This window comes from Podarcis cretensis, assembly GCF_951804945.1.
Source record: "Podarcis cretensis genome assembly, chromosome: 17".
Classification (NCBI taxonomy): Eukaryota; Metazoa; Chordata; class Lepidosauria; order Squamata; family Lacertidae; genus Podarcis; species Podarcis cretensis.
In genome coordinates, this window is record NC_137187.1 from 773007 (window position 1) to 793527 (window position 20521).

Consider the following 20521-nt stretch of genomic DNA (forward strand, 5'->3'; position numbering starts at 1 on the left):
GGCACTCAACACGGAAGCATAACACTAAAAACGGAGTGCGTTGGGCTTCCGAAAACGTTCACAAACCGGAACACTTCCGGGTTTGCAGTGTTTGGGTTCCAAGTTGTTTGAGTACCAAGGCGTTTGAGAACCAAGGTACCACTGTATTTTGCATGGTTTCATTTGAAGAATTAGGTATTCTTCGGAGCCCAAGGGGAAGGTGGAAATTTGTTTTGGCACTGAGTTCCAACTCACTTGGCAGCCCAATAGTCAAAGAGCTGATTCTCCAGGAGAGTGGGCATAGAATAGGTGGCATAAAAATTGTTTGCTAAGGAACCTGAGCTAGGGAATCTTGAAGAGGGTTCTCAAATTTGTGTAGAAGGAACATAGATCACTCATGATGTTCAGTAAATTGCAATTTTTCAATAATCCCCTCTTTCTTTGTGGACTCACTGGAATCAGGGGAGGGGGTTGAGGTGGATTTTCTTATCCGGTATGGACATGTAGGCTTGGCACACCTCTAGGAGTAAGTCTTGACACTTGGAGAATGGCATTTTCAACATCTGGGCTGGGAGAACTTGTTCAACAACCAAAAGTGGAAGTGAAAAGTGAGAACTAGGAGAGATTTCCAATTGGCTTGTGGCAGACCACTGCAAAGAGGGATTCCAGTCTGTGGGCATGAAGGAGACTTGAAACATTAAAGGTAGAAGGCTTTGTGATGAGGGAAAGCTAAGCATTGTGTCTGGTGCATGGAGAAATAGTTTTATTCGTAGAGCTTGTAGTGAAGCGATGGCAAACACACCCAGCAGCTTGAAAGTGTGAAGAGTCTGTCCTGTTTTGTAGGAAACTCTAAGGTTTTATTACTGCTTGAAAAAGACTATCTTAGAGCATTTTTAATCAACTTTAGGGAAAATGCTGTGGCCTAATTTTGTAACAGGGGCTTTCTTGGTATATAAGTGTGTCGCAACTGCAGCATTATTCAAAATGCTGTTATGAAACTTTAGATTTGCCTCTATATTTGGCTTTCCATTCCCCCTTTTTTGTTGCTTTCTTGATGCAAAGCAATTATCCTGATAACAGCAAAGAATATGTGAGGCAGGGGCTAGATTCCAGCAAATAAATTAGGATGAAAAACTCAAACAGTTCTCTGCACATCTGTGCAGGCACTTAATTATTTAAGATGGATAATGAGAAGGGGGGAAACACCTATCTCCTTTTTCTATTTAAACTAATGTAGCAGGCTCTGAGCAGGGAGGATTGGCAAATGCAAAGCACAGAAGTGGTCTTGAAAAATGAGAATGGAAGCAGTAGGCAAATGCCTCACCCACAGCTTCAAGCTGTTCATAGAATTTTCATAGGTTTTTAAGACCAGGACAAATTGTTTAATTAGCTAGACTGATTTTCAGAGTTTTATTTATGCAGAAGACTCAACTGGCATTTCTTGAAGGAGGCCCAGGAAGTAGGCTTGAATTAGAGGATTTTCTTCACAGCAGGGATGGGAAACCAATTAAGATAGGTCCCAATTTGGCCCAGCCGTCCCGCCCACCAGAAAATACCCACCTGCTTCATACTGCTGACATAATATTTATTTTGATTATTTAATCAATTTATATTCAGCCCTTCTTCCGAAAGGAGCACAGAGCATCAAACAAGAGACTTAACGTCTTAAAAATAATTCCAGTACAGATGCAGATCTTAACTTAAAAGGCTTATTGGAAGAGGATCTTGAGTAGGCACCAAAGAGAGAGAATTCAAAAGTGTAGGTGCCTCAACACTAAAAGCCAGATTCATGTGGGACAGATAAGGATCTGGCTGCAAAGGAACAATCACAGAATCATAGACCTGGAAGGGACCAGTTCTAGTCATCTAGTCCAACACCATACAACGTGGGAATCTTTTGCCAAGAGCTTAAAGTGAGTTTGTGTTCGTTCCTTTGCATGTGGGGCTTGCAGCTTGCATGTACATGGAACCATATTCGTGGAAGGTAATCTTACTTGGCTACAAGCAATTGCCAAAGAAGAAAATATGCAAGAAGCACTGCTGAGAAATAAGCAAAACAAGTATTTCCCTAAGAATTCCTTTGAGAGCAGCTAGGATAGCGTTGATCCAGCAGATGTAAGATAAATAGACCTCAGTATCTCCAATACCAGGGGCCCATTCCACTTTTCTATTTCGTATTACTCACTTTTCTACTGCATTACTAAGTTGTATACCTAAAAAAGTGAAGTGTGAATGTGACAGGCGTGTTTGCAAACACCCATTGGAAATAATCAAATCATTAGGCATTCTAAGGCAAGCCACCAACTGCAATATGGCGATAATGGCAATCTTAATGGGTAGAGCATCAAACTCTCCTCATCTCAGGGTAGTTTGTTTGAGCCCCACATTGGGCAAAAGATTTCTGCATTGCAGGGGGTTGGACTAGACGACCCTCAGGATCCCTTCCAACTCTACAATTATATGAATACTCAGAAAGTGCATCGTATATGATGGTAACAGCACCACCACCAAATCTGGGAGTCCAGAAAAGCTGCACCTGGAGCTGGATTGGGTGGCTCCTGAGGACCAATCATACTGCTGCATTGTTCTAGGACCAATCAGACTGCTGCATTCTGGATCCTATTGATCGAGGACCAATCAGACTGCTGCATTTTGGATCCTATTAATCTAGGACTGTAGCCTTATGAGGCTTTGCCCTCGGGTGGGGAAAATATTGCGCCTGGGAAAGAAAAGTGGGAGTCAACAGACACTCAAGGAATAGTTTCGGAGAAAAGGCTTTTATTTCTACCATCCATGAACTGGTAGAAGGAGCAAGTGTGATAGTTCACAAAAGCATGCACAAAGTTCACAGTCCTGTGCACAAGCATATATACCCCTTCCAGATCCCTCCTCCTTCTTCCAGAGTCCTGCCCCCTGAGTTCCTCTGACCATGAACAGAAAGCTGTCTTGGGACTCTTGGCACCCTTCCCAGGAAAGGGGTTTCAGAGTGTTCAGATATGTTTCCATCTCTTGTTCTGGCATGGTTCCCGGACAGAAAGCAAGTTGCAATATGGTTCTTTAGCAAGGCCAGAAGGCATCAGAAAGGCCTGAGAAACAATGGACTGTTCTCTACCTTTGTTACAGCTGAGCGGAATGTTTCTGATGCTTAGCTGCTGAGAAAATGATTTTGAAAAGCTTTGAGAAGCTTTGAGCCTGCTTTTGGGGGGGGGGTGACTTTGGGCCTAGGTGGGGTCACCTGTCTTCACCTTCCTTCAGGACCAATCAGACTGCCGCATTCTGGATCCTCTTGCTCCAGGACCAATCAGACTGCCGCATTCTGGATCCTCTTGTTCCAGGACCAATCAGACTGCCGCATTCTGGATCCTCTTGTTCCAGGACCAATCAGACTGCCGCATTCTGGATCCTCTTCACCTCAGTACATAACAGGCGGTATATAAATTCATGAACGAATAATCCCAAAGCCGCCTCCTTTTCTGGGGCGCCTCCCTCCCTCCCTCCCTCGCCCGCGCGCCCCGCCTCCTCCCTCCCTCCCTCCCTCCCTCCCTCCGGGCGCCGCAGCGCTTGGCCGCCTCCGCAGATCTCCCCGGATTGGTCGGCGCTCCGGGTTTGTTTGGGGTTGCTTTCCCCCGCCTTGCGATTGGCTGCCTCAAATTTCCGGCCTGGCTCTCTGGCCTATCAGAAGATCCCGAGGGGGGCTCTCATTGGGCCCTTGGCCTCCCTCCGCCCCGCCCCGCCCCGCCCGCCCCAGCTCCCTCTCGGCGCTATTGCTCCGCCCTCCCTCCCTCCCTCCCTCCCTCCCTCCCTCCCTTCCCGGCCAGCTCGAGGCCCAGCCCGCCGCCGCCGCCGCCGCCGCCTGGGGCTCCAGCACCTCGGAGAGCGGCGGGAGGGAGCGGGAGCCGCCGCGGCGCGCCGGGCCGGGCCGGGCGGAGAAGGAGTCAGGGCCGGGCCGCCGCCTCACAAGCCGCCCTTGCCGCTGTCTTGGCTGCCGGAGGGCTCGCGGGCGGGCGGGCGGGACGCGCTTCCCCCTCAGTCCTGCTCGGGGTTCCGGGGCCCCCCAGACCTCCTCGAGGGACAGCCGGCCAACAAGTAGTTCCCGCCCGGGCCTCTCCTCGCTCGGCGACCCGCTTCTCCCGCCATTCGGACGCTTTCGCTCCCCTCACAATTCCCCAGAGGCCAGACATTATTCTTATTATGATTATGCTTATGGGCGGCTACGTCGGGATGAGCCGGCCGCGTTCGCCTCTAGCCGACGTCGCGGGTCGGGCTTGAGGAGGCGAGCGAGAGAGAGATCCCCATCCAGATCCCGGAGAGAGAGATCCCCATCCCGGCTGCGCGGGCGGGAGGGAGAAATGCCGCCCCGCCAGAGCCGCTGCTCGGAGGTCCCGGAAGCAGCCCGCTGAGGGCAGTGGATTCCTCACCCGGCAAGATCCCGAATGCGAAGGTTGGCGGGGAAGATCGCGAAGGATCCGCAGGTGCTGTGGGTGGCAGGCAAGCTGCGGTAGCAGCGGCGGGATCTGGTCTTTCAAACATACGCAGCCGGGAGAGAAAGAAACGCCGAGGTCCAGATCCAGCCATCTGTTACAGAAGGGGGCCTGGGGCTTTGGAGCACCAATTAATATGGAAATATCTTTTTTCACAAGAGGGGATGAATGGCAAGATGTCAGTGAGTTCATAGGCCATTAGGGCAGTTTGAATGCTGGCTTGAATTCTGATGGATAGTCTTTTTTAATATATATATATATATATATATATATACACACACACACACCTATACACAATGTGGATTCTTTATAAACGGCTTCCTGTGAGTAGCTATAATTCACCTCTTCCGAATTCCTCACGTTGGGTTTGCTGAATTGGTGGGATTCTGCTCTCCCAGCCCTTTTTAAGAGTTTTGATAAAATGGAGTCTTTATATACTTCCATCAGTAAAACACCATACTGATAAAATTCAAAAGACCGTTTTGCTGCATCACGGAAACATTTGAAAGGCACTTCGTTTTGCTTTCCACTTTGGGGTTGCTCAATGTGATCCTCGCCAGGGCAAGCGGTTCTTTCTCCTTTCTAAGGTTACTTTCTTCTTCTTCTTCAAAATGAAGAAATTTAATTTTCACAAAGTTTTGGATGGTTTAACTTCATCCCCGGGTGGAAGCAGCAGCAGCAGCAGTGGCCCTGGGCCTGGCAGTGGTTCTGTGCACTCAGGAGGAACTGCAGGGACTCCCAGAGAGGAAATCCAGGAGACTCTCACTTCAGACTATTTTCAGTTAAGCAAGGTAAGAACAGCGTGTGGGTTTTTTTAAGCACAAGAAAAAATCTGGAGTGCTACAGTATATTAACATTAAAAGCCAAGTCAAAATGCCTAAAGGATGAAGTGGAACAACATCTTTTACTTTTTAACTACTGTTACATTAGAAGTTGGATCCCAATTATTTTTTCTTCCTGTCAGCATCATTAAGGGTCCTTATAGGACTTGGTCTCAGACATATATAGCAGATCATACTTTTGTATGACTGTTGGCTGTAGTCAGATTGAACTATGACTTAAAAGTGTTTACAAGTGCTCATCACAAATACTAGTTTATCATATTTATCATATTTTAAAATTCTGTGAACACTGGGTGCATTCTCTGAACATTCTGTATGAAATATATTCACTTTTGGCCTAATTTTAAGCAGGGATCATCTAGAAGGCTTCATTTTTAAATTATCTTGGGTACAGGCCTTTTCATTTTGTAGGAGTATTACTGATACATTAATTATAGATTGTGTCTTTGTATTCTGTCTGTTGTTTTGCTTCTTGTATAATGAAGTCAATATTAGAAACCCAGCACCTATAATTGGCAACTTTAATAATGGAAAATAGTTGGGATCCATGTTTGAGTTGCTGACATGCAATCTGAATTATGTGGGGATTTTATCTGAAAAGGGAAAGCAGATTTGATTTTTTAAAAAATGTTATCCAGCATTCAAATATTTTAATTTTTTTGGTACAGGTTGAGAAGTTATTTTTTGTTCTGTGTTAATCATAGATTTAGTAGTAAGATGGGGAAAGCAAAATGGAATGATGTTCTTTATGAGCATGTTTAGAAAAATAAATGTATATATTGTCCTTTTTCAATATAGGATTTTTTAGTTACTGTTAAGTGAACAAAATTGAATTCTTTATAACTGAGGTTTTCTTCACAGTATCAAAAGCATGTAAATGGGTACAAAATGTAACCATGCAAACACATTTGTTGTGCATTAGATATTTCAGTAATGTGAACATTTGAAATAGGGTAAAGATGAAGTACTCACTTCATCATATTTTTCAGATTTAGTATCTAGAATTGCCATTAGCCTCATAGAGAAAAGTATCTCTTATTTCATTTGTTTTTAGGGATATTTGAATTAGCCTTACAGAAACAATGATTAATGGTGTTTTGGCCCTTTTGGATCAATTGATTTGTCAGCTGCACTGAATTAAGTGTTTACCCTTAATTGCACCATGGTAAAAGCTGGCTTAATTGGCTACTTCAATAGAACTAATATTTTTCCCCACATGAACTTTACATTAATGTGGAAAAGAAACTGAAGACATCCAACAGTTATATTGCATTACCAGTACAGGCCTTCTTTACTGAGTGACAAAGACACACACATTTCTAAAGGTGTCTAAAGAGTAATCAGCTCCCTAATATCAAATTCACATGATTCTTACATAAGAGATCAGAGGCCCTTTAATGGTACTTCATCCCACATTGCTTGCAAAGCCACAAAATCAGTAGAGATTAGGTAGTCTGCATTGGTGAATTTTGCTTTTTGAGCAGGAGAGGACCCCCATGGGGAAAAGCAGGTGTGTTTTGGTAAACATATTGGTGTGTTTTGGTAAACATATCGGTGTAAATTTGTGAGCTTTTCCCTGCCCCCCTCCCTAAGTCCCTCATCCAAGACTTCAGTGAAGAAATGAATTGTGGCATATTACCAGATTTGCAGATGTTGTCATCCCTATTCTCAGGGTTTTATTTTTCCAGCCGGAACTTACTGGAACTCAGTTCTGGCACCTCTCAGGTAGCCACCATTACCGTTATCAGAGAAGGGAGGAGCTCATGGTGAGTTCTGGCACCTCTTTTTCTAGAAAAATAGCACTTCTTATGCTTAAAAACTTCCCTATGAAAACCTGGACATTCTGCTGATTATCATCTACAAGACAAGTTTTTTTTATGTCAAATAGGTAAGACAGTAGCTAGACAGATAAGCTAAGCTAACTTTGCAAATTCTTGTTTTTCAATATATATTTTCCCTAAAAGACTTATTGGGGTGAGGTGGGGAGGCTGACTCAGTCCTTCTAATTCATTGTGATACAGCGTCAGCGATAGCTTGAGTTCAAAGGTAGTAATAATTTTGACTTAAGTGATAGTGCATGTATATGTACTAAAGAAGATGCTGTCCAAAACAATATCTTCCAATCCCTGCCACAAGATGTGTAGTTTAGTACCTGTCCCTGCTAAACGCTGTCCTTATTTTGTTCCTGTTTTGGTTTTGGGTTATTGGGGAAGCATTTTCAACATTTTGTTAGTGTGCCCTAATATATAGTGGAGCAATGGCCTCCAACTTTTGCAGAGCTGGGACATACATTTAATCTCAAATGGCTCTATACAAACAAACCACTTTTAATTGTGTGTTATCATATATGCTATCTGCCCCATCCTTCCCTTTGAGTAGGGACTGCCTTGGCATATAAGAAGTTGAAACAGCCTCCTGAGTTGATCTCAGCTGCCACAGTTATCAACACCCTTGATGATCTTAATAAATGTCCAAGAGGCAAGACTGGGTGTGGGGAAAAGGATGAGTAGTGAAGTAGATTTAAGCCACAGAGGCTGTGTGGTGAATTTTGTTATCATTATCATTATTCTTTATTAAATTTGTATACCGTCCTTCATGGTTTTGGAAGGGGTGGAGCAGGTGGAAGGTGGAAAGCTAATGAGAGATGGAGAATGAAATGGAAAGGTGAGAGAGCTTTTCTTCCTTGTGCTATGTCCAAAATACAGGGTTGGAGGGACATGTAAGGATCTTTACCTTCAGGGTAAATCCCTAAAAGAAAGTAAAAAAAGAGGAGACTTTCCTAAGCTGTGGCAAACCTCTATTAAGAGTCCATTAGAGGGGAGAGTGCAAAAAAAGAAAAACTCAATTCCAGACTTTAGTGAGTCTATGGTTATGACAGCAAGACTGTGGTTATCATAGGGGTCCAAGCTCTAGGCGGAATGTAAAATTTTAAAATGAAAATCAATCTGTGTGTTGTATTGTATTTTTTTATTGTGTTGTTTTTGGACTCGTCCAGACAACCTGTTTATTGAACATCCATTCTGATTTGCTTTTGCAAAGCTTATGATTATATTTTGTCTGCTCTCAGTAATGGCTCCCTTGGTAGGACTGCAGTTTTAAACCTCACAGTTTTCCTTACTACAGGACTTGTACAGCACTTATCTAAGAAAGTGTGACGTTACATGTGTCTCCTCACTAAAAGCAAACAAGCACCTATGTACAGGAGAAGAGCTTTCATATAAAAGGGTCCAAGTATGGTTTTCAGAGGGACGCGGGTGGCGCTGTGGGTTAAACCACAGAGCCTAGGGCTTGCCGATCAGAAGGTTGGCAGTTTGAATCCCCGCGACGGGGTGAGCTCCCATTGTTTGGTCCCAGCTCCTGCCAACCTAGCAGTTCAAAAGTACGTCAAAGTGCAAGTAGATAAATAGGTACCGCTCCGTCGGGAAGGTAAACGGTGTTTCCGTGCGCTGCTCTGGTTCGCCAGAAGCGGCTTAGTCCTGCTGGCCACATGACCCGGAAGCTGTACGCCGGCTCCCTCGGCCAGTAAAGCGAGATGAGCGCCGCAACCCCAGAGTCGGTCACAACTGGACCTAATGGTCAGGGGTCCCTTGACCTTTACCTTATGGTTTTCAGACAAAATTGACTTCATACCTCTTACTTAGAAATTAAGCCATGTTACACGCCATAAATTTTTGAATTTGTGTATTGTTTACAGGAACACCTACACATCCATTGCAAAAACAAGCTAAGGAAACACACAAAAACTTTAAAAATGTGAGGACGCTTGCTTTGAGTTGCAGTGATTCCAAGGCCATCCTCTAGCACAGTGTTTCCCAACCTTGGGCCTCCAGATGCTTTTGGACTACAACTCCCATCATCCCTAGCTAGCAAGACCAGTGGTCAGGGATGATGGGAATTGTAGTTCAAAAACAGCTGGAGGTCCAAGGTTGGGAAACACTGCGCTAGCATATTGGGTTATTTTGGGTCCTTAAAAACATTAAAGGTCCAACAACTTATTGTTCCTTTCTGGTAATGGGGACTCTCACAGTGCACCTGCAGCTGAATTTTGCTGGGTAGACTTTAGGGATGGGACATGTCTGGAAGAGCTGCCAACACTGGTTTAGGTGTCTGTGAAGTCACCATCAAATAATTCTGATAGGGGAACAGGTCATGGTGCTCCAAAGGTGCTTGTCATCACAAGGAAACTCTGGAGCCATCGTGGAGGATCTGGCCCATAAGGTTCATGCTTCAGGGCAGCTCCCTCCCCCTGTAGTGCCCAGAGCAGCTGCACCAGCCCTGGAGCTGCAGTTACTAGAAGAGACGGCCATCCTTTCCTAGTTAAGATTTATTTGTTTGTCCTGGGAAAATTGTCAGGGCTGAGTCACAGAGTTGAAGATTCCCATTCTGCATTAAGCAGCTCTGACACACAGAAGGAGCTTATGATACTGGCATTAGCCTGCAAAAGTGAATTAAATGACTGAACCAGAATCGTACTGAGGACCTGGAATCAGGGTCAGAAAACTGAACTTGTAGTTCTGTGCTTTCTCAAATTCTGTCACAAAAGGCTTATTACACAGCTGATGCAGACCAGACTGGAGCTAGGCATACAATGAGTGGATCATTCTGAGAGTTGCAAAGAGGCTTGGTAGTGACATTTCTGTATGGCACCGTGAAGGAGAAAATGCTGCTCCTAGTTTTATGGACTAATGCAGCAGAAATGTACCCCTGTTGGCTCTCCTGGACCTCTCAATAGCTTTCAGTACCTTCATCCATGGTAATTTTCTGTATCACTTGTCTGAATAGGAGTCGGGGGCACTGCACTTGGTTGGTTCCAGTCCTATCTTACAGGTAGTATTAAGAAGGTGATGCTGAGGAAACTCTTGCTCTGGACTGCAGTGCTGGGAGGCAGTTGCTGTGCATCGTCATACCATATGCTATGGGGTTTCACATGCCTTTAATATTTACGTGAAAACACTGGGAGAAATCAACTCAAGATTTGGGGCAAGGTGTCACCAAAATATGGGTGATGGCCATTTCTCTTTCCCCTTTTTGTATACGCCAAGTAAAGCAATGGATGTTAGTAATGGGATAGAGGGAGGCTAATAAAGTAAAGCTTCATCTAGATAAAATGGCAGTATTCAACCAGTTCTGGATGGGTTGCACTCTGCCATAAGGATCGGATTTTCAGCATGATACCACTTGAGCCAGATTTGCAGTTGGATAAACAGCCAGATGGGCAGGGTATAAATATATTATCATTATCATTATCATTATTAAATGGAGTTCATAGCACTAACTTCATTTCCAGTGCCATCTGTTCTCCCAAATGTCAATTCTTTTCTATTGGACAAAACTGAAAAGGGGGAGGGGAGATGTTTTCTTTCCTGAATATTTCTGGGAACATTTTTGTCTGGTGCCTAAAGATATGTAATGAAGGCACCAGGCAAGTCTCCCTGGGGAGAGCATTCCACAAACGGGGAGCCACCACAGAAAAGACCCATTTTCATGTTGCTGCCCTCCAGACCTCTCATGGAGGAGGCACACAGAGAAGGGCCTCAGATGATGATGATAACTGGATCTGGGTTGGTTCATATGGGAAAGGGGTGATCTTTGAGGTATTAATGCCAGAGGTAACTGAGAGAAGATTACCACATTGGATGCAGGATCTTTGATAGCTCCAAAGCTGGCAACTTACTCCCACAAAAATCAAAGCCCAGCTAAGCTGTTACATACTGAGCCAGGCCTTGCTGTTCCAATCAGGCTTTGCCATCCCTAGTTGGGTATCTTCACACTTGAAGAACCTGGAAGTCCAAGGTGCCTGGAGACCTCTTGGAAGTTCTCTGGCACCTCTGTTGACCAAGGTTACTGGGACAGAACTTCATGGAGTTGCTGTTGGCAAGTTGATCAGGGCTAGTTGCTCAAGTCCAAAGATGCAATCTCTTTGCCCTTCTGTTCTTTTAGACTGAGCTTCTCGTTCAACCATGGGATATACATCTTCTGTGGCTCTCTCTTCCTCCTGGTAACCTTGGCCAGTCTTGGGGTTCAGACATGATGTTTCTTTGCTTTAGTGCCCATATCTGACTCAATGAGTGGGTGATGACAGAAGGGGTGCCTCATTAGCCCCATCTGTTAGCCCCAGCAGTGCCGCTTCCTGAGCAAGTTTCCAGTGTTCCACTTCCACTGGGATGTCCCCTCTCTTTGTGCCATGTGACATCATTGGCTTGAAGGGCTGGTTCTCCCCAACCAATCTGCCCTGCAATTATTTGATACTTTGCCATTCAATTTCTTCTGTAGAGGTTTGTTGTGTGTATTTGCATACTGTGGGTGGAGGCAGCAGATGGGCAAGTTTTCCACAGCCCAGCCACCAACAGAGCTTCTTCCCTTCTATGACAATCTATCTCAGTCAAAGAATAGTGTTTGAAAGATAAATGGTCTGTGAAATATACAGACTTGCTGTTGTCGACATCTGTCTGACTTACAAGAAATGAAGTGACCTCTGGGGGTGATACTAAAATTGCCCCATGTTGTAGATTAATTTTAGGCTTTACTTTGTGCCACTCCTATACCTTTACTGTCCAGCTATTTTGGGCCTTTGCTGCAATGTGTTTCTCCCTCATCTTTGTTTACCTTTTAACTTGGCCTGCCTGCAGCTTTCCCTACTGAATTAGGACTCCCTTTGTGACTGCAACTCTCTGTAATTTAAGAGTTTAATCATGTAAACAACTCTGCAGCAAATGTAGAAGCACAAGCCCAGGAATCAATACACTGCCTTCTTTGTCCTAATTTTGGTGGGGAAATATTATTGCATTGTACAACTATACCATATCACTCATGTATAACATTGCTTATTTAGAAGGAAAAATACAGCTGAACTGGGTGAAGGTGGGAGATGTGGTCTTCTGTCTTTGACTGAGAAGTAGACTGTGCATCCATTTATCTAAAGTGAGGTGCCTTTTCAAACCTGTTTACTCAGCCATGAGGGAAATGCACACAGAGTGGCAAAGGGAGGCCAGGAAATGGGGATTTAGGTTCTAGCTGTGTTCACTGCATGAGAGAGAGGCTGACAGAGAAGCAGTGCTCTTGCTGCATATATGAAGGTCTGTCTTGCTCATGCGTTTGGATGAGCATTTCCTGCACTATCTAATGCGTTCTTTTAATCCATTTTTAGTCTGATGTTGTAAAGAAAAGGTATCTGTTTTTTTTATTAAGAGCATGCGGTACATGTCCTTCCTTCTCCAGAAGAGGCTGGCTTAAAAAATGAAAGAAAGAAAGGCAGACATACTCAACTGCTGATATGACTCTTTAAAGGCTAACAGATTGATAGAGCTGTCTAACCCTCCTGGGCAGAGGGGTGAGGTTGGATTAGGTGCCCAGCTGTCCTGGCTCAATTGGTCCCCTAATGGAGGGACACAAGCATCATTCTCTTGATGTGGCACTCGTCCTTTCACCTGCCCAAAGTGTGGGTGGGCATGACAATGATGCTTCTGGAAGGCACCAAGGTAGAGAATGCCATGGCTGCTTCTGAACTCTCTGCTTCAGATCAGGAGTGAGAGGAGAAAGGATGAGACTATGTCAACTTTGACATGATGATGAAGCCCCTGCTCTTCTTCCAGACATGGCCTGGACCTGAAAAGATGGGAGATTCGGGGGCTGTGGGGGATGATGGGGGCTCAGGGTACAGTCTGTTGTTATAGAGCAAGAGAGTTTAGACAAGGAGGTGGGCCTGGGTTCCTCCCAGGGAGAGGCGTCAAGAAAAGGGAGGAGACCTATCTCCTTCCTCCCAGAGGAGTGCCCATCTTCAGGCCGCGAATGCCCACATGGAAAGGGATTCTTGGGAGTGTACTTTTTCCTTCTGTGCTTTAAAGCTTGGTGGGTAGGCAGGGTAACTTGCTGGAACAACATTACAGCTCCCATATATAGCCTTGGAATTCTTCTTGCTGATCTTGGACTTGTAAACCCTGACCCTTGTGCCTGTACTGGACACATTACTGCTAACCCTTCACCTTGTAAGAGCTGCTGGACTGTATTTGGTATTTCCATGCCTCTGAGTCCATGCCATTAATCTGCTTTAATAAAATACCACCTTCTTACTTATACGTGAGTGCACCTGCTGTTGTTGTTTTTAGCAGAAACCAGGACAAGGAGGGCCTGGCCTGGCCCGGGAACCATTGGATCCCAATCTCCTGTATTCTCACTTGCATCATGAGATTGCATTGGGACCAATCCTGCAACTCACGTTTTGCTGCAGCTGCCATGAGCAACAGGGCTGCAAATGCAGCTGTGCTTCCAATCTGCTCCACAAAACCCCACCTACATGGAGGTGAAGTTAGGCCTGAACCCGTAGTCTACTTCATCGAATGTGTGAAGTGTAACCCTGAATTTGCAAACATATGCCCACTGAGGGGTGGGAGATGTAGAGCAGGCTTCCTCAAACTTGGCCCACCAGATGTTTTGAGACTACAATTCCCATCATCCCTGACCACTGGTCCTGCTAGCTAGGGATCACGGGAGTTGTAGGCCAAAAACATCTGGAGCGCCAAGTTTGAGGAAGCTTGATGTAGAGCAACTTCAAAAGAACAGGCAGTGACAATTGCCTGAAAGCAAAATAGTTACAGAGAGCAGTTAACAAGGATGTACAGTGACCAAGTTAAAATGGAATGTTACTTGATGTTAAGACACATGTCCTGGCTCTGATAAGCCAGTTTAACATATGCTGTGGTAAGAACCAACAAGACTGCAGTCTCAGTTCAAGTCATGGTTGACAAAACTAAACAGTCTGATAAATTGCAATAATTCAGCAGTTTCCTTTGAATCTCTATGTTCCAGTGTTTTCATTTTACAGTGTAGTTACAGTGTTCCCTGTTCTAATTGGCTGAAATTTCTCCCTGAACCTGTGGCACAACTGCATTAGCTACTGAATAGTTTTCCGTTCCAGATCAAAGTGTGGTTTTGATTTATAAAGCCGTATGCAGCTTAGCACCCCACTGTCTCAAGGACCACCTCTCCCCACATGAACCAACGTGGACCTTGCATTTGTCATCTGAGGCTCTTCCTTGTGTTTCCTCTCTGAGTGGGGTGCAGAGAGTCACAACATGAGAACAGCCTTCTCAGTGGTGGCTCCCAATTTATTTATGGAAACTCCCCAGAGATGCACCACTACTGTGTATTGTTAGGTGCCAGGCAAATGCATTCTTGTTCCCCCAGGCTTTTGGAACTTATTTTTTGTTTATCTTCTGGAGTTGAGTCGATTCTGTTCTTTTCTATATGCTACTGATGTATTTTGGGTTGTATTATTATTGTTTTTCCACTTTTAAAATATTAGTTGTAAGTTGCTTTGAGTTTTCTTTTCTGAAAATAACGATAATAGCAATACTAATTTCTTCAGACTCCGCTGCCACAGGTTGTACTTTACCTTAATTTATCTGTATTTCCTTTTGAACTGAGATACAAAAGGAGCTTCTATATTAGGGTATGATAATATTTATGTAGATGTGTATATACATTATTATTAAATATTATAATTTGCCTAGTTCATTTGTTAAAGAATATAATTAATTTGTTAAAAGATCTGCACTCAGTTGACAGCCTATTAATTAGTTTGGTTATCCAGAGCTTTGTTTGCACCAGAAATAATACTTAATGATACTGTAAAGCAACTACTCTACATCAACTGAGTTTCTTTCTTCTTTTGCAGACAGTTCGCCATGGGTTTCCTTATCTTCCCACTGCCTTAGCTTTTGACCCAGTTCAGAAGATTCTGGCTATAGGGACAAGAACAGGTGCTATTCGAATGTATCCTTTGCTAGTATACCAAACAGTATGATTTGCAGCATAATGTACATTTTGCAATCTGCGCTTTTAGCTGGTTTTCCTGCATTTGTGCATTCCAATAGGGGAACAGGAGGAGGATGACATAGGGAGGGGGCTGAGACAGGAGGGGAGGCAAGTGCTTCCATCTCCCCGTTGCTTTGGATGGTGAAGCATCTCTTCCTTCTCAGTTTGGGGAGCACAGCAAAGGAATCTAGGGAGGGAGGACATCTACACTGCCTCAATAAAGGTTGCTTGTTGCTCTTCTCTGAGGTTCTTTCCCCTACTTTTGCAAGATCCAGATTAAAGCAGCATCAAGCACAGTCTTTTTTCTTCTTTTCCATCAGTCTTTGAAACGAGCAATATATCCATGTCAGCTCGTTGTTCAACCTCTGGGTTCATCTCTGATGGATTGATTGAGAGATATAAAAACTCTCATCTTTCTCTTTCTCTCTCTGTCTCTCACACAAATAAACACTTAGATTGATGGTAAACTACCCCAAAAGTATGTTTGGCGTGCATGCAGAGTGGTGATGGAATTTGGATTATTCATGAGCTTTTTATTGTTAGAATTTGTCTTTATAAGTAATCTCTGTGTGCCTTATGCTCCAATAAGGAAACTTTTGGAGGAGGCAGCTGCACTGGGAAAGCAATACATTTAAGTACAACAAAGCCTGTGACTTCAAAGTATAGGAGTGTACATTAGGGAATTCTCACACAGGGCTTAATCTGCCCCAGGGAGACAGTGGAAGGAAAACTGTAAAATGAATGCTAATTAAACACACCTGGAAAAGGACAGAGCTTGCTTGAGCTCTAGACAGGTATCCACACAGAGAGTTAGAATTTATAAGAAAAGTGTTTATTCTACACTGCCCCTCATCCCAGGATCACAGAGCGGTTTACAATATAAGAACACAAGACTACATAACATAGTAACAAACTAAAACAATACTCCCCAGTTTAAAAGGCCATATATTGTTTAATTAGCCAAAGACTAATTAAATATAGCAAGGACAGGTCTGTCTTCAGACCACCGCACGAAATCAGCTTTTGTTGTCCTACCATTTGTCCCCGGACTATAAGAATATAAATAAATAAAGTGTATTAAATTCCACAAATATCAAGGGCTTCGCCAATGCAACATTGATATGGACAACAACTTCAGACAAAAAAAAAAAAAGAATACTGTGGTACGAAACATGCCCACATCACATACTTCAGTCACACCTCCAGCACCTATCTGTATTAGACAGTGCCAGTTAAAAATGGTTAACTGTGTTTTATTTTGTTTTGCTTTTATTTCAGCTATCAAAAACTGGATTAACTGATCCTTAACTTTGACTCTAAACAGATTGGGCAGACCGGGTGTTGATTGTTATTGCCAACATGAAGGTGATGCTGCAGTTCTACAGCTTCAGTTTTTGATCAATGAGGTAAGGCTATATTTACAAAAATGCAGATGTTTATTTAAACATGAGCAAAGTTATGTGTTCAAGTTTTTTTTTCTTTTTAAGGGGGCATCTGTGGGTGGAATTCCCAGTTTGAAAAAGCAAGTTTCCAGCATTTGTAGAATCTGAGATAAAAGGCAATACATGCAAGCACACCTCTTTTGTGTGTGAGAAACCAGCCCCAGCCTACTCTTACCTTTCAGTGCTTTTGACCAATGAGAAATGATTCACATTTAGGATGTGATTAGACCAAGAGAAAGTTAGAGTGAAACACTGATTGTTTAGACCAGTGGTTGCTTACCTTTTGGGGTCCAGGGCCACATTTGGAATTTTGAGAAGGTGCCGAGGGCACCAGCCAGAAAATGGCTGCCACCAGGGGTGGAACATAAGAAGCTGCCTATCTAGGTAAGTGGCAGTAAATCTTTGGGGCCTCAGGCAAAGGTTCTGCAAGCAACATTGACATTACTAGGTATGGAGTTGAAATTCAGAACCTCCAAGGCACCTTTTTCAGAAACACTGTCACAAGAAACTGCTTATTGCCAAGTCAGACCACTGAGTCATCTAGGCCGCTATTGTCTACTGCAGCCTCTCTCAACCTTGGGTATCCAGATGTTGTTATAATAAAAACAAAAACAAAAACAAAAATAAAAATAAAAATAAAAATAAAAATAAAAATAAAAATAAAAATAAAAATATAATAATATTTGTACCACGCCCATCTGGCTGGGTTTTCCCAGCCACTCTGGGTGGCTTCTAACAGAATTATTATTATTATTATTATTATTACCTGAAGATTGAACCTGTTGGACTAGATGACCCTCAGGATCCCTTCCAGTTCTACAATTTTATGATTCTGTGACATTTGACATGCCAACATGTGCTGCACCACTGCCCTTTCCACATACAGGGCTAGTTAGACAGGTGGAGCTGAGGCATCTGGATGCGTAGATGAGATGGTGGAGTTGGAAGGAGGGGGTTTGGATTTGTTGGAAACTCTGGAGCATTTCGGGGCAGGCTGATCTGTGCAAAAGGAACAGGTGACACTTGAACTGAAATGGAACCAGACTCTTGGTGCTTACATATATATATATATATATATATATATATATATATATATATATAAAAGCAACAGAGCAGCTTTTGAACTAACCCCTGAAGGAAAGCACACCCAGGACCTGGAGATCATCCAAGATGAAGGTGAAAGTGTTCCAGATCTTCCAGATGGGCTGCTGTTGTCCCTGGATACAAGCTCTCTAGGAAGAACAAAGAGGGCTGCGTGATACAGATCTGTGCTGTGGCCACCTGCCACTTTGAGATTGCCCAGTATCTCTTATTCCCCATTCTGTCTTGGTGGAGAAGTCATAGCCCCCCCCCCCGAAAACACAAAGTGCAAAATAGGTTATAAAGGGCAGGTAGATGCAGAAATCAGGTGGTAATTAATCCCAGAACAGCCCATCACCCAACTTCAGAAGGTTTCCCTGATGGATGTGAATGGCTAGACAGAGCAGCTTGCCAGTCGGGATCCACCTGAGGTCAAATCCTTTAAACCTGGAATGTAGTTAACAGTCCTTTGTCACAGACTTTGGAGCTCCCTCCCCAGAGAAGCTAGACTGGCTTCCTCCTTATTGTACTTCCTCAGGCAGGTGAAGACGTTTCCGTGCGCTGCTCTGGTTCGCCAGAAGCGGCTTAGTCATGCTGGCCACATGACCCGGAAGCTGTCTGCAGACAAACGCTGGCTCCCTTGGCCAATAGAGTGAGATTAGCGCTGCAACCCCAGAGTCATCTGCGACTGGACGTGTCAGGGGTACCTTTTCCTTTAAGCTGGCAAAAGGAGAAACTGAAGGTGCACTTTGGGCTGGCAGAAAAACTGTCACAAGCAATAGGATCTTGTTGTTCAAATGCAACTTCAAAAATTACTAGAACCTAGACACTTCCCCATAATGTCTGCAAGATTAAATCAACACTTGACACACTTGTTTTCTGTCGTTGTTATAGGGTGCTTTGGTCAGTGCAAGTTCAGATGACATGCTCCACTTGTGGAATCTAAGGCAGAAACGGCCAGCGATTCTTCATTCACTGAAATTTAACAGAGAAAGGTAAGGCATAACAAATTCTCACATTTAGTTCCACAGATTTTGCTGTTGTATATTCTCTTAGTAGCTGAAACCTACTTAAACTATGTTTATGCAGTTAATCTTACAGTAGTTCCTGTACAGAACTGAGACCAAGAGCAGCTATGGCTCCTTTTCTCTGACGCCATTTCTTTTTGTCATGTGGCAGGTTAGGTGGGGGAGGGTTAGCGTGCACTATAATATTTGGGTTTTGAAGTAGTTGTAATTGCCAGGTTAAATTATACTTGTAGGGTGTATGAACATTTTTTTCCTACTGAGAAATCAGCTGGCTGTGGCTTCCGGTTTCAAAAGAGAAATGATAGGGAGGGGAGCCATGGGCGGAGCCAAGGGGGGGCAGGGAGGGGCAGCTCCCCCCCCCCCCGCATCAATAAAAATACAAAATACAAAAAAACTGAAGTTCTACCCCCCCTAACAAAAGGCCTGCCCCCCTAACAAAAATCCTGGCCGCACCAATGACTGGGAGCTGCATAATTCTTTCTCCTGCCCCTGCTGTTTGTCCTCACAAAATCACCCCTACCCTGAATAGCTTTTCTCTCCACGGGGGGAAAGATGTAGGGACTGGTAAAGCAAGGATTAAGCCCCCACACCTGCTCCTGCTGCTCTTCCACCTTCATTTGCTGCTTTATAATGTTGAAAAAAGCCAGCACATAAGTGACACATAAACAGTTTCCGTCACCCACGTATTGTCTAGTTGTTGCCCCGTGATTTGCACTGTGAAAGAAAGGAAAAGGCAGGTGGTTCTTTACAACTCACAGCCGCTAGAAAATTTAAAAAATGGTGTATGGAATCCTGCTTCCTCTCCTTTTAGTAGTCAGAATCTGATTTAAAATGCCCTTTCATTAACAGCATTTTTATATTGCTTAAATTTCACCCGGCTATCCTTTGTAACAGACTTTAAAATGTATTCTTAATTTTGGTAGCACTGTCTGTTTCATGTACCTAAAATTAAAATTAGGGCTCAGTTCACACTTTCACTTGTCCTCTATTTTGATCGGATTGTACACCAATTAATTCCCTGGTTCAGAGAGCTTTTCTCATTATTCCACAGTGTACCTTGTGAAAATTCAATCTTACCTGCTGAATTGAAGCCTGATTAAGCAAATTCTCTCTCTGGATTTTTCATGCATCTGATAAGATCTAATTCAGCAGGTAAGATCCAATTTTCACAAGCCCCAGCTGCAAAATAGTGAGGAAAGCTTGATGCACAATACAGTGAAAAAGGAGGTCAAGCAAAAGTGTGAATGAGCCCTTAGTGTAATCCAGCATGGTTTCATTTCAAAAATCTCTCCTATTACCTTGCAGTAACAAGATTTAAGTCTTTTTGAAAGTAAAGCTCACATCTCTGGATAAAGGCACATGAGGGCCAATAATCCAAATGACTTTATCATGAAATGAACTCAAAGCTCAGTGTTAAGCAAGGGGAGAAATTATCCACTGATCACTTCTGTTGGTGGCAAGGGAAAAAATGTAGGTATAAAAGGACAATTCACAGGATACCAAGATCCAAGTTTGGGGCAAATACTCTTTGGTGAGAGAACCCTAGCAGAGATTTAAAATCACAAAACATGCAGGAAAGTAAAGCATGGAAATATATGCTGTTAAAATTTTAAAATATGTGCCCTTGTGAGTTCCTTCCAAAATTTCCATTTTGCCTGAGCATAGAAAAAGACCACACCTTTGGTAAGTTAACAATATGCTTTACTGTACTTGCCAAAGATCTTTCCAACTTTCCAAAGATCAGATTCATGTGCTTCAGAATAGGTTGCACAGACAGTAAAATTTAGCTGTTACAAAGTGGTGAAAGTTCTTAAAGTATGCATATAGGAACTCAAGACTGAGTGGCTGGTGAGACC

At 43.6% G+C, this 20521-nt stretch overlaps 1 protein-coding gene across 3 annotated transcripts in view; it reads left to right on the forward strand.

The window, feature by feature from the left end:
• Positions 1 to 4746: 4746 nt before the first annotated feature.
• STXBP5L (syntaxin binding protein 5L) overlaps positions 4747 to 20521 on the forward strand; it is a 68842-nt gene continuing 53067 nt past the window's right edge. For all 3 annotated transcript variants that reach the window (XR_013834517.1, XM_079960233.1, XM_079960234.1), the window contains exons 1-4: positions 4747 to 5251; positions 14976 to 15073; positions 16440 to 16521; positions 18532 to 18632. Coding sequence is in view for 2 of the 3 variants with exons in the window: in XM_079960233.1 (XP_079816359.1) it covers positions 5072 to 5251; positions 14976 to 15073; positions 16440 to 16521; positions 18532 to 18632 (461 nt within the window). In the remaining variant the exon portion in view is untranslated. The remainder of the gene's footprint in view (positions 5252 to 14975; positions 15074 to 16439; positions 16522 to 18531; positions 18633 to 20521) is intronic.